Here is a 13,294-nt window from a genome sequence, read left to right on the forward strand (position 1 = left end):
CGTTCTTTATCTTCTTCGTGTTTTACAGTGATGTGATTGACACATTTTGGTTTTCTCGTACTGAACCAGACTGAAAGTGATCAGCCAAACTGAAAAAGACATTTAGACCAAAAAAAGGAGTGAATGACCCACCCATTAAGAACTACAACTACAATGATGCTATTTAAACACTCACTGTGATGTAAAAGGGGAAGACAGGAGCTATGCAGCTCTCGACCCATAAAGTTACAAATTTCCCTTAAATGGGAGAGGAGGGGGAGGGGACTTTTTTCTGGTCTCATAAGAGCATTAACGCATGATTCATTTCTTTTCTATAACCGTTTAATTTTTGCCCAGCCCTGAACACTTCCTGCACGCACGTGTGCAGAAGCAAACCTCCCTCCTCCTACGTGTGTCTTCCCCTTTCTGTACTTCGCCCTTCCACACTTCTTACTGACATTTCAGCTGTGGCTGTCAACGGGAACTAGCAACGAGAGCAAACTACACAGAACAGAGAAAAACAACCTCTTGCATCTGTAGCTATTGAACTGGCTGTTAATGATCTGGTTCATTTGAGATTATGAGGAACTGCAGTGGCTTGGCTGCATGTCAGCAGCTCTGAAAAGTCTCTTCTGAAGCTTTTTTTCTGATCTTCCTGGACTGAACTCTGCTGAACCTGAAGCAGGTCTGGAATGCGTCTAACACTCTTCACCCACTGGACAGCTTTCTACAAGATACAACTTTCTATCAACAAACAACAGGTGAGGTCATTCATTACTGACTGGAGTTCTGGAAACCAGATGCGGGAATTTATGTAAAACTTTTTATAAACTGCCCTAGAAAAGGACAAGTTCAAAGGTAACTTTTATTATGTTTGCCAAGTTCTTAAATGTAGTAAAGGTATTCATTTATTTTGAAACCGCACTTCATATGCTGGGTTTCTTTTTGTCCCCAGTGGACTGTTGTCAAGGAAAAGATGGAATGCTTGAGGTGATGTGAGTAACCACTGCAAAAATAATTAGGTTTGAAATGTTGATTCTCTGGAGGGTTGAATGTTTTCTGTGATTCTCCCAGCGGTGGTCACCACAGCACGCTGGAGAGGGCAACAGAAAACTGCTCTGCAAGAAGAAACTGTGGACTGCTTTACCTTTGAAACACCACTTTGGTATGAGGGAGGCAAGTTAAAACGCATATTTCTTCTTTTTGTTTTAAAAGGGGGGCATCTGGCAATCACCACATCCCCCCTCTTTAGAGATAAGGCTAAAATGCTGCTCTCTTAACAATTCATAATGACAACCAGATTTACTTCAGCACATAATGCTAACAAACACATAGTTGGCTCAGATGGAAAAAAATGAGTGAAACAAGCTCTGGCCAGCTGTGCAAAGTAGTCGTTTGTTTGGATTTGAAATGTACTGATAGATACAGCAAAAGAACAAAAAGATGTATGCAAGAGGAAAAAAGAAAAAAATATTGTTTTTAAGAAGGACCTGAACAGGACAAATGAACCATTACAGGCATTAGAGGTAAACTCTATTTTTGTAATAGGGGAATATCTGTTTGTTGTTAGTCATGGTATCCTAAGTGGTGACTAACAACTGAAATATTTTAGAAAAGTTTTGATTTATGAGGAAAACTTTCCTATAATGCAGTCATGATAAGTCTCCCTTTTTTTTTTTTTTTTTAAATTTTATGAATAATCCATTAAATCAAACCCATTTCAAACACACCTGCACACAGGCACATGTGCAGACACACATTATCGTTCTCTGAAGACGATCTGTCTCCAAATGGCTTCTCTATTATTGAGTTTTCTGGACGTTAATAGCATTAGATGCTTCCTGAGCCTATAAACACACCAGGGTCAAGCCTGGAAGAGAGAGAGGGAACAAAACAAAGAGAGGAAACAAATATCAGCAAAAGCCACAGAAATAACGAGCAAAGTTTGATCTCCTAATGATAACCATGGGTTCCCATTACCTGGTAAAGTAGTACAGTTTTTTTAATGTGGGTTTTTTCCAGTGAAACACAAACTAAACGTTAACCCCTTAATCGTCACAATGAATGGGTGTATAAGATTGTACTGATGGTGTAAATATGAATAAATACTTTGGTTATTAACTGAAACCAGAGGACATTTTCAAAAAATTCTGTTGTGATAAACTGAAATTTTAAAAAATGTTCAAGGCTGATGACACATTTTCACAGACCAATAGAAAGCCTATAAACAGTCTGAAAGGAAAACCATAACACAACCAGTTGAACTTTGTAACAGTTCCTCTGAAACAACATTCCTAATTATGTAACATTCATGTGTGAGTTCTTTTATACAATCAGGTTCTGGCCTTAGTTAGCCTGTCATAGTTTCGTTGAATTAGTTTTGAACCAAGCTGAACTCTTGCACGGTCTGCCCAGAAATATCCTTCTCAGTCAGAATCTTAACATGTCTGTTTAACCGCACTGTTAGCATCTGTAGTCAAAACATGGCCATGCTGCAGGAAATCCAAATTTACCCCGAATAAACCACTAAACTGTTTTAACTGTGCAGCATCTTTTGTATTTTTAATGCATTAGTCGTCAATTATGACTATATATTCCAAACCATTTTTAGGTTTCATATTATTTATCAATGTGTCAGAATTTAAAACATTAACAAGAACGCGTGAATAGCCTTCTTCTGTAACAGTTAAGCATGTCACTCTTTAACTTTTACATTAAACAGAGTAGATTAAAACAGGGGGACAAAAAGCCAAAAGCTGTGCATTACTAGAAAACAATTAGGTCTGTTATGTTAAGAGATGGTCATGTCCCGTATGAAATGTGTAGGATTTCATTGAAAACAACTGGACTTTAAAAAGTGAAAGTTTAGTGAACTCTATTTATTAGTACTTTGATGAGATGTATAATTGAGTAAAACATATAAAAATATTTATCATTTATACACATTAATGTGTTGCAAGCCCTATGATGTAAGTCATTTTCTGTTAAGCCTGCAACGTGCTGCACAAAATTCATGCGACTCGCCTGTAATGTAACTGATCGTTATGCCTGCACGATAAAATGTATGGGATATATAAACGTCATAAAGAATTAACTTTATTAAATGTTAATAATAATGTTTTGCTAAGTTATGCACTTTTATGGACACTACCTAATTCAAACAAAGTTGACAACTTCATACATCACATATTGACATGAAGAAAGACAATTAGTGTCATGTGATCATCTACATGTGTGCTCCAAATAATATATATTTTTTTAAATCTAGAAAATCTGTATTTCAAAAAAGTCCTTCTGCCGTTCAAAAGGCATTGTTTGCACCCCTTACTTGTCTTAGTCTGCAAAATAGGTATATTTTATTATCTTTTCTGGACATAAAAAACTGAAAGAGCAGGAAATGCAAATGTGATCCATCATCATTTCAATTATATTTTCAGTCATAGAGCCTTTTATTTTTTTCCCCCAGGAGGTAGCTAACATGGCCTTCAGTAAGAACTGGAACCTGTTCATGGCCTTTGCATTGAATTATACTTCTTCTCTACCAAGCTAGTTAGTGAGCCAGCATTACCATTATAATAACAACAACAACAACAACAACAACAACAACAACAACAACAATAATACATTTTATTTAGGAAAGTGCCTTTCAAGGACACTGTACACAGCAGAATAGAGACAAGCAATAACAACAACAAACATAACAATTTACAAATTTATAAGGATAAAACATAAAGCAAATAAAGAAAAGAAATTATGTGATAATGCATATTATGGGAAATAAAATGCAGCTCACATGTTACAAGTCACAGTAAGCTACAACAGATTGTTTGCAGTTATGCTAGCTTGGCCAAAAAACCTCACTCATCAGTGTATTACAAAGAATACCCAACAAAGAGCGCAGAGGTTCTCTCAGATGCCTTGCCCACTGACCTTGTCGTTATACCACAAATCTCTCACCTTTTAAATGTCCAAGTTCAGTCGAATAGTTTCGTAATCTCTCTGAAACTGCACTGCTAGCTTTACTCTCATGGAAAAGAAGACTTCTTCAAAGAGGAAAGATTCATGTCAAAATAACAAAATCAGTCTCACAGCGGATTATTTGACCTGCTCTTTGTCTTTTATCTTTTTGAAACAGAAAGTATTACTGGATTATTATTAAATTCATTTTGAAATTCTTGTCTCTGCTGGGTTACGCTAATCTTTAAGATGTATCTGGCGTGAATTACACTCAGAGCTCTGTGATGGACCAGGTGTGATGGTTCAAATCAGGGAGAGAATTAACTGATTCATTTGTGCATGAGTTTCACATTACTCATTCTTGAAGCTGCAGTAAACAACTACCTTCGTCACATCTGCATTTGTTTGTAACGTCACATTTAAATTGGAAATAACTGGTCCAACTCACTATATGACTGCCAACTTTTTTGTCCCCCAGAATGCAATTCTGTGGGAGCCTGCAAGGCTCTTATTGTGCTGAGAAACAAAAAGTAACCTGTAATTTGTGATTGCTGTAAAATGCAAATAATCAGTTTGCCTGTACATTCTGTGCGATCCTCGCCTGCAACTTAGACCACGCAGGAGAATAAATGCAGCAATTTATAGATAATTTAATAAAAAGTAGCATTAACAACAAGTAATGTTGATCGAGTGCTCAGGTGATCGAGTGCGGAAGGTTCTACATCAAGTTAATCTAAAAGGTATCAGTTCCTTAATGCTGTCTGTTTCCACAACAACGACAGCTTACCTTATGACATGTGTTCTCCATACAGTGCAGCTGAGGCAGGGACTTTTGGCAATTTCACTTTCTATTAAAACCGTGGGTGCAAACTGTTATCATCAAGCAGCATGACTAAACCCATACTAGGAAGCGGAGGACTCCCATCAACACTATGCCTGAACACCATATAGTGTGCAGAATCAAACTATCTCACATTGAGAAACATCAGGACAACCAAATTATTTTTTTTTATCTCTTGAGCTCAGTCAACCATGAAATAGAATAGGGGATACAAAATATCTAAGCTATATTATATGTTTTTAAAGTATTACGGTGAAGTCGTGTTACCATACAAATTGTTACTGTATTTATTTTAATTTCAGGGATTTAATGATGTATTTTTGTCTTGCAGGTGATTTTTTTAATCAGAGGAGTTACAGCTAACTAAAGGAACCATGAACTCCACTTTTAAACCAGAAACAGGCAACAACTCAACATGCGTTAACATTGGAGAGAGTGTTGTCAGTGACTTGCTGATGTCTGTTTACATACTGGCCTTTGTTTTTGGTTTGATCTTCAATGTACTGACCCTGGGCCCCATCATTCAACAAGTGAGGCAAAAAAATGTCCTGGGAATCTTCCTGCTCAACCTGTCTATCTCTGACTTCCTTTTCATCATCACTATGCCCCTTTGGATAAATTATTACCGGTTTAACCACCGCTGGATGCTAGGTTCTGGGTCCTGCAGTGTAGCTGGCTTTATCTACTACTCTAATATGTATATCAGCATCTACCTGCTTTGCTGCATCTCTGTAGACCGCTGTCTGGTGGTCAGCTACCCACTCCGCTTCAAGACACACCGAACTTCTTGCTACGCCTGGATGCAGTGTATCGTAGTTTATGTGGTAGTGGTGGTGATACACATCATAATGCTGGTCTATGATAATCTCACAGATGCCCATGATGAGAACAACAATAATGACCGTTGTTATGAGACCTACCCCATGGAGAAGCCTATTGCTCTATTCAACTTGCTCAGAGTAGGCTTGGGCTTCCTGCTACCCCTGCTAGTGCTGGCAGTGAGCTACTGGAGGGTGTTAGCCACTGTGGGCCGAAGTCCCGGCCTGAGCGCCCAGGTTAAGAGGAAGGTCCGTCTTCTCTCCTTTGGAGTCATTGGGATCTTCTCAGTTTGCTTTGCTCCATATCATATTATTTTGCTCATACGCTCACTAGTATTTTATAATAACAATTTTGATAAGAGTCACAATGGGAGTTACTGCAAGTTTGAAGAACAAATGCACTTCTTCTTCTCCTGTACGCTTGCACTGTCCAGTTTGAATGCTGTGGTGGACCCAGTGCTGTATGTGTTGGTGAGTAATGGAGTCTGGGAGCAGATGAAACTAACCTGGAGATGCCGCAGACGGACAGAACAAGAAGACTGTGCACTAACTGCTTACAAAGGAGGAAAAGCTGCCACTACTAATTTAATATGAATAATAAGCTATATGTGATAGACATGTGTACAATTATATGTGTGTGAGTGTGTATTGACATATTATAGGATTTTGCATGGCAGTTTTTTCAAGTAAAGTCTTCCTCTCATGAGTTAAGTAACGGGATTATTTCCATCCCACTTGTGTATGTTGTTTTGTGTATGTATAAAACAAAAATCTTTGTTGTTACATTTGTATGTTATATCGTGCACAGTGTAAGAAGGAAGCTGAATAATGTATGCATCTCAGTCCTGGTTAATGTGATATTAGTCTCGGGTTCTGCTCTCCCACGAGTTCTTCAGTGTAAGCCACTTCTGGTTTTGTTGTTAGACACTGTTGCCGCAACTTTAGAGCCACTGTATTTTTTTTTTTGTCCAATCTATGCAATCATAGCGTGACTGAGCAACCCTGATATATTTAAATATGCATTACCTCCAATGCATGCCATACAAAGCCTTTGTTAGCATAACTTTGTGTGCCCAGTGTCTGACATATTTAACAAGAAATAAATCAGTATTATGTCCAGGTGCTCAGAGGTTTTTTCACGCAGACAGTATGCAACAATTAACCCATACACCCAGTCTCTTAGTCTTCGCCATTAAACATATAGATAATTATAAATGCAACATAGCTGTGTGCTTCACAAGTGTCAAGTTGAAAAGGAAGGCAATAATGATGGATGTATATAAGTGTGTGTCAGGGGTGTGAGACAGAAATGGAGAAAAAGAATAATAAAGTGAAAGAAAGACAGCAAAAAGACTGAAAGAGGAAGCGTTTGAATCAACATTATGTCTGTTACTTGGTTCATAATTTATACAGCAGCTTCCTCATGCGTCAGCAGAGCTTTTTTTTTAGTAAACATCATTACAATCCAAGATGAACATTGACTGCATAGTATAAACCCTGAATAAAACCAGTTTTGTTTAATTAAAGGTCTATACTGCTGATTTCCTGAATTGTACAATCATGTATATCCTTCCATAAGAAGCAGTTTTGGAGGTTTGCTACTCTGGAGAATTCTGGTATCTGTTCATATGATGCCATGATCTTCCCATCAAATTCACCCTACCATGGAGCTATGCTCATAGAAACTACAAAAACCCCAAGAGCAACATTTCAGACTCTACAGGTCTCAGTTAACCTATGACAAATTGGCCAAAAAAGGGAAGGAAACAAGTGTTACAATAGCCCAATGTCCAGACCTCAAGTCAACTGAAATGCTGCAACAGGAACACAAATAGCTGTGCATAAAAGAATGGCCGCAAACCTCAATCAACTTAGTCAATTTTATAGAGAAGAGTTCACCAAAATTCTTCCACAATAATGTCAGAGAATAATAAATGAATACAGAATGACTCCTTTAGATATTGCTGCTTTGGGTCTAGCAAATTGTTTTGTTTTTTTAAAATAAAAGGATAAAGATAAAGCCAGGCTTTTTTCCTCTGAAGTACAGAAATGTTCTGGTTTCTAAACCTTACTTTATTTTTAAACCCTCAGACACATCATGTTTAGATGCTTGAAAAGCTCTGTTGGCAAAAAAAGAAAGCATGTATCTATTTTTGAATGGAAGTCACAACTGGTGATGCTGAAGCTGCCCCATCAACTTCTTTTCAGATGGAAAAGAAAGAAAAACCCATGTTCTTTTCACCACAGTTTTAAAGCTTGCAGCATTTTGAAGAAGCGTTAGTAAATGAATCAGGTTTAAAGAAATTAATGTTGCAGTCAATCATCTTGTGGCATTAGCTCCAACATCTTAAAGATCCATTTTCTCCAGACTGAGCTTTTAATGAGCTAACTCAGGTTGTAGCCAGACTCATAGGAAAATCAATGCGACTCCATTGATTAGCTGTTATGACTCATAGCATTGTAATGCAGGCTTGGTCTTAATGGACTATACCAACAAGCTATACTTAGATCTTATTTTAAGCATTTGGAGTCTTTGGACATATACAACGTATACAATTTCCTTTTACCCTAATGAGCTGATTAATAATTAATATTTCTACTGAAACGCAGCAGACGTCCTGCTAGTTATGTTTTGTATTTCATAAGAAGGAAGCTCTCATAATGAAACTCTCTCTTTTTTTTTTTACAGTGTCTTTGTGTTTTTGTTTTCTTTTTTAAAAACTATTTCTGCTTATTAAAGAGTGGACCTTAAAGAAAAAAGAACATAATTGAAATAATTTAGAAAAGGAAGACAGCAAAGTTATTAATTGTACAATAAAGAGTTTGCGATTTACTTGTGCTGCATCACATCCACTGAAGCATATTAAATTGAATGACACTTAGGAGGGTTTGTCTCATCAGAGACTTGTTCATGTATATTTGTGTGAAGCAGTGTTGCCAACTTAGCGACTTTGTCGCTATATTTAGCGGGTTTTCAGACCCCTTAGCGACTTTTTTTTCTAAAGAAAGTCGCTAAAAAAAGACATGAAAGCGCGTATCGCTTTTACTCTCAACATGCAGCGGGTGCTGTAACGCAGTCAGTTCTTCTTTTACTCTTTTACTCTTATGCTGTTTTGTGGATCACAAGGTTTAAAACTACTTATAAACACACACACACAAAGTAACTCCACCAGAGCGCCTATTTCGGGTCACTTGCCGGTCCAAGCCCGGGTAAAGGAGCAGGGTTGGAATTGTGACATTAAAAAAAACAATAATTGCTAAAAGAAATTTAATTTGTAGTTCTAAATAAACTCTAAATGCATTTAGGACATCTTTTACTCACTTTATGTCTCTACCACGATGTTATTTCTCTCTCCAACAACGTAGGTTACAATTAGATTAGCATGATCAATTATGCAAATTAGGCGATGACGTCATTTAGCGACTTCTAGCGACTTTTAGGACAACCAATAGCGATTTTCCTTACTGAGGAGTTGGCAACACTGGTGTGAAGCCATTGTCCATATCTTAACTGTAACAACAAGGGTCCGAAAAATTGAAGCACAGCCAGAGATCATACAGGAAATCAGATAAAAGCCAAGCATCCAAACTTTTACATGCAAGCAAAAACATCTTACTTGAGTATTAGTCAGAAGAGCAATTTACACAAGAGAAGAGGCAAAAATGCCCACAAAGGCTAGTTATACATAACAGCGTACAACACCGGCATCATTTTATACACAAGGAACAAGGAAAAGTTTGAAAGTTGAGTGGAAGAATCTGAAAACACAGCCATGCCAGAAGCTGTCTGGGCATACCACTGAAGATGATCTTTAAGGGCTCATTCGAAGAACTTTTTGGTCACACATTGTATACACAGCAGACTGACACTGGTTAATAAGACACAATTAACAGAATAAAAGCAGTTAAAAGATCCTACATACATATGTTCCCAGTCACACAGGTCTAGAAATGGTGTGTTACCACAGTTGCAATGGAAAAATGTGAATTCCCTGACCTGTTGGCAAATGGTTGCTAATGGTTGTCACTAGATAAAATTAATCGGAAAGAGGTACAGGATACTGCAACAAAAAAGTCCTTGAAATTGTTTGGTTTCTAGTGGGTTGCCATAAAATCCCTGTAATTACATGGAAGATACGTCAACTTCTCACTGAGCAGTAGTGAAACAATAGCATTTTTCTTTTTTTAAATGTTGAGGCGAGCAACCTCGTTTTACAGTTTAAACCACACGATTCAGTTTCACTAACGTTCAGAGAGAAGCTGGCAAGAGCTTGCAGATAAGTTGGCCTCTTCCATGCAAACTATGTGCTGCTAACAACAAAAGCAATCACAAGAAGGATTTACTGCACTTCCTTCTTGGCAACCAGTTTAACAAGGTGACCAGCTGGTTGGGGACTACACAGTTAGAACCAGAATTACCCTACAACTTCTCTTTACCCTGTGTGACTGTGGCCTACGGTAAATGATTTAGAAAAACAAAACATAACAGATGACTACATAGATGAGGAAGATGAAAGTCGTGCTGCGAAAAGTGAGAGGTGGAAAGAATTCTTCTTTGACACCAGGAGGCAGTTGTAGGGTTAGTCACATGTGAGTGTGCACAAGAGAGTTTCTCTGGCTTAATACAGTCACATAAATAATGTCCACTTGGCTGCCTGGGAGCTGGGTCTCTTGACACAGTAGATATATTCCAGACTCCTCAGACCAAAAAAGGTTGCCTTGCACCCTCCAGTGCTTTCAATCTTCCAAAGCCAGCACGATAGCTAACAGCTTCCATTTCCTAAAGTCACAGTTACTCTCTGTGGGTGCCAGTTTTCTGCAAATAAAGGCTAACAGATTAATCTTGTTGTCAGCATTAAAACACTGGGGTAGCACTACCCCAACCCACACATTCAAGCATCGACCATGTTGCGTAATTGCTTAGGAAGATTTGAGGATGACAGAAGGGCAAAATCCATGTTTGATAATCTTAAACGCGTGCTCTGTGGCTTTTGTCCAGTCTAAACAGTGCAGCAGAGCAACGCAACAGAGCAGCGGTGATGTATAAGTTAACTGTAACTGTATAATTTAGCAAAGCCCAGTAACGTTTTTTAGTGCACTAACACTATGTGCACTATGTTGTAGCCGATTAGGATGTGCATTGAACTTAGAATTACCTATGCCTCATGAGACAGAAAGACCGAAAAGAGGAACTGTGAATTATTTAACTACAATTTATCTGTTTGTCTAATCTACTGATTAACTAATGTGACACAGATGTTACGAGACAGTGATGAGAAAAATAGCCCAAATCAGCAAGTCAACAACTGTGGATACATGGCGTAAGAGATGTATAAGTAAAAGAGGAAACAACAGCAAAGTCTAAGTGGCAGTGCGGTAATGGAGAAACATTAGAACTCAGTGAAAGTTTTAAGTGCCCAATTGTCATTCTGAAGGAAAAGGGACTTTCTCTAAATCACATCATGGCTAGACTGAAAGTTTCCCAAGTGTCACTACACGGGATGCTAAAATGTTTTGCAGAAACTGGATTAATTATGTCCAACCACAGTGACGCACAACAAAAATGACCACACCAACAGAAGATCAATACACAAAGCTTTGTTCACTGAGACACAGAAAAACAACTTGGTCACATACAGAGAACTTACGAAAGAAAACAATACGTGATGTCAGTTAGCAAAAGTATTCACAAAAGAACACTCTAGTAGCAGTGTCAGTGGATGAAAAGACAAAAAGTAGAAATTTGTGTAAAGGTAGAGTACATGGCAGAGGTCTAGGACTGGTGCCCATGAGCTTGTTGTATGTGTACCTAAGAAAACATCAAGCGTGTACGATCATGTGAAAAAGGGACAGGAGAAAGCACATGCAAATTTAAGACATTTATTAAACTTCACTTCAAGTTGCTGCAAATGAGGTTCTGCAAGATATTGAATCATGGGGTATACTTAGTTTTTGACAGGAGTCTTTTGCAGTAAGTATAAAAATAGTCATACAAAAAATGCACATTTTTTAATGACTAACTATACTTACTAAAAAATACACACTTTTACCATATTTTCCGCACTGTAAGGCGCTCTTAAAATCCTTTAATTTTCTCAAAAATCGACACTGTGTCTTATAAACTGGTACACCTTATGTATGAATTCTGGTTGTACTTATTGACCTCGAACCGATTTTATGTGGTACACGGGCTCAAAAATCTGTCAAAAAATGTTTTAGTACAACTTTGGTAAGGTATGAAGCCGCACCGCTTAATGGATTCTTGGAGCATTACGGCTGCAGTAGTCAGGAGCCTCGCCGAGTAATCTGGGTCCAAAACTCCGTCCTTTTCAGGTCCCAAAGTCAAACAAACACTGCGGCATCACTGAGAGTTACAAACTGTCTAAATTCTTTCATCTTTAATAAAATGATTAGTGTAGCTGCTTTACCAGGTGTAACAATTACGTTTAACATCCAGGCCTTCATGAAAACAGAATTTTTTTAATTTAACGGAGTTAGAAGTTAGCAGGAAGTTAGCTCGCTAGTTTCCACCTAAACATGATATGCCTTGTTCTGACTGAGAGATTTCTGAAAAAATTAAAACGTACAGCTCTGCTATCACTTCCAACATAAATGAATACAGAAAACTAAACAGCAGTGACTTTTTTAGGGTTACTGAAGTTGGGTTAGCTGGTATATAATGATGTGCTACGTGATCAATAGCGACACAGCTATGTTAGCATAACATAAACAGTGAAACTGGAGGATGAACGCTAACCTTTAAAAGTTCCTGATGGTTATGGACAAATGCAATCTCATGGCAGGATGCTGTAAACGGACCAAACTTCAGTCAGGAGAACAACTGAGATAATCCATCCACAATACGAGGTTAGTCATTAATATACTGCAACAACATGGGAATAGAGCAGCTGCGAGAGAATTCAAGATTAATGAATTAATGGTACGGAAGTGGAGGAAACAAGAAGAATAAGTTGAGTAAAGTTTGACTTATCTGACTGTTTTGTTTCGCTTAATGCGCCTTATAACTCGGTGCGCCTTAGGGTCTGAAAAATATGGTCAAATGTGTGTGTGTGTGTCTTCTTAAACACAAATTAATATTACTGTCAGTTCTAATGTATTGATTCTATGAACAAACAAACATCATCCAATGAGCCTTACCATAGTTCACCGCATTTCAGGCTGTTATTTTATAATGTACAACATGTTGAAGTACATAGTTGTGAGAAATGGCACAGAAATTGTCCTTTTTTAAAAATTCAACAATAGCAAAAAACAACAACCATAACATGGAATTTTTGAAATTGGCTTAAATACATAAGACCTGGTTTTCCACCCATTACTCCGCTTGCACATACATGGTTGTTCAGTAAATGAAATGAACATATAAAGCCACAGTTCAGTGTCTTTTTTTCTTCATTGACTTAGTCACAGATAAATAAAGTGGAAATGTTAGCAGCTTTTGCACACTCATAGCTTACCAGCATAATTTACAGTTTACAAGAGAATACTTGAAATGACTCATACTATTCACACTTTCACACTGGTACGTCATGAAGGTATCTTTATGGTTGGCAAGGGTATATTTTTTAATATTCTTTTGTTGTGGAACACTCATTAAAATAATAGATTTTTAGTGGGGAAACCCATGTCCACATCTGATGAAGTACTGTCTTATCATCTATATAACCAAAGTTTACAT

The 13,294-nt window shown here is 37.7% G+C and overlaps 1 protein-coding gene and 1 long non-coding RNA gene across 9 annotated transcripts; both read left to right on the forward strand.

Moving 5' to 3' along the window:
• Positions 1-337: 337 nt before the first annotated feature.
• On the forward strand, positions 338-7,811 carry gpr184 (G protein-coupled receptor 184). 8 transcript variants are annotated; one of them, XM_040009215.1, is made up of 4 exons: positions 338-837; positions 935-974; positions 1,054-1,155; positions 5,109-7,811. In XM_040009215.1, the coding sequence occupies exon 4, from the start codon at positions 5,152-5,154 to the stop codon at positions 6,187-6,189; it is 1,038 nt and encodes a 345-aa protein (XP_039865149.1). In that variant the 5' UTR covers positions 338-837; positions 935-974; positions 1,054-1,155; positions 5,109-5,151; the 3' UTR covers positions 6,190-7,811. The 8 variants fall into 8 exon arrangements, with proteins under 8 accessions (XP_039865149.1, XP_039865150.1, XP_039865151.1 ...); XM_040009216.1 differs by having other exon boundaries at positions 935-969; XM_040009217.1 differs by having other exon boundaries at positions 338-740.
• A 1,176-nt stretch (positions 7,812-8,987) lies between these two features.
• Positions 8,988-10,065, forward strand: LOC120719425. Its single transcript, XR_005692686.1, has 2 exons — positions 8,988-9,289; positions 9,367-10,065. It is a non-coding gene; the product is annotated as an uncharacterized LOC120719425 (long non-coding RNA).
• The last annotated feature ends 3,229 nt before the right edge of the window (positions 10,066-13,294 follow it).

The sequence above is a fragment of the Simochromis diagramma genome, unplaced genomic scaffold (assembly GCF_900408965.1).
Source record: "Simochromis diagramma unplaced genomic scaffold, fSimDia1.1 OVJJ01000344.1, whole genome shotgun sequence".
NCBI classification, from domain to species: domain Eukaryota; kingdom Metazoa; phylum Chordata; class Actinopteri; order Cichliformes; family Cichlidae; genus Simochromis; species Simochromis diagramma.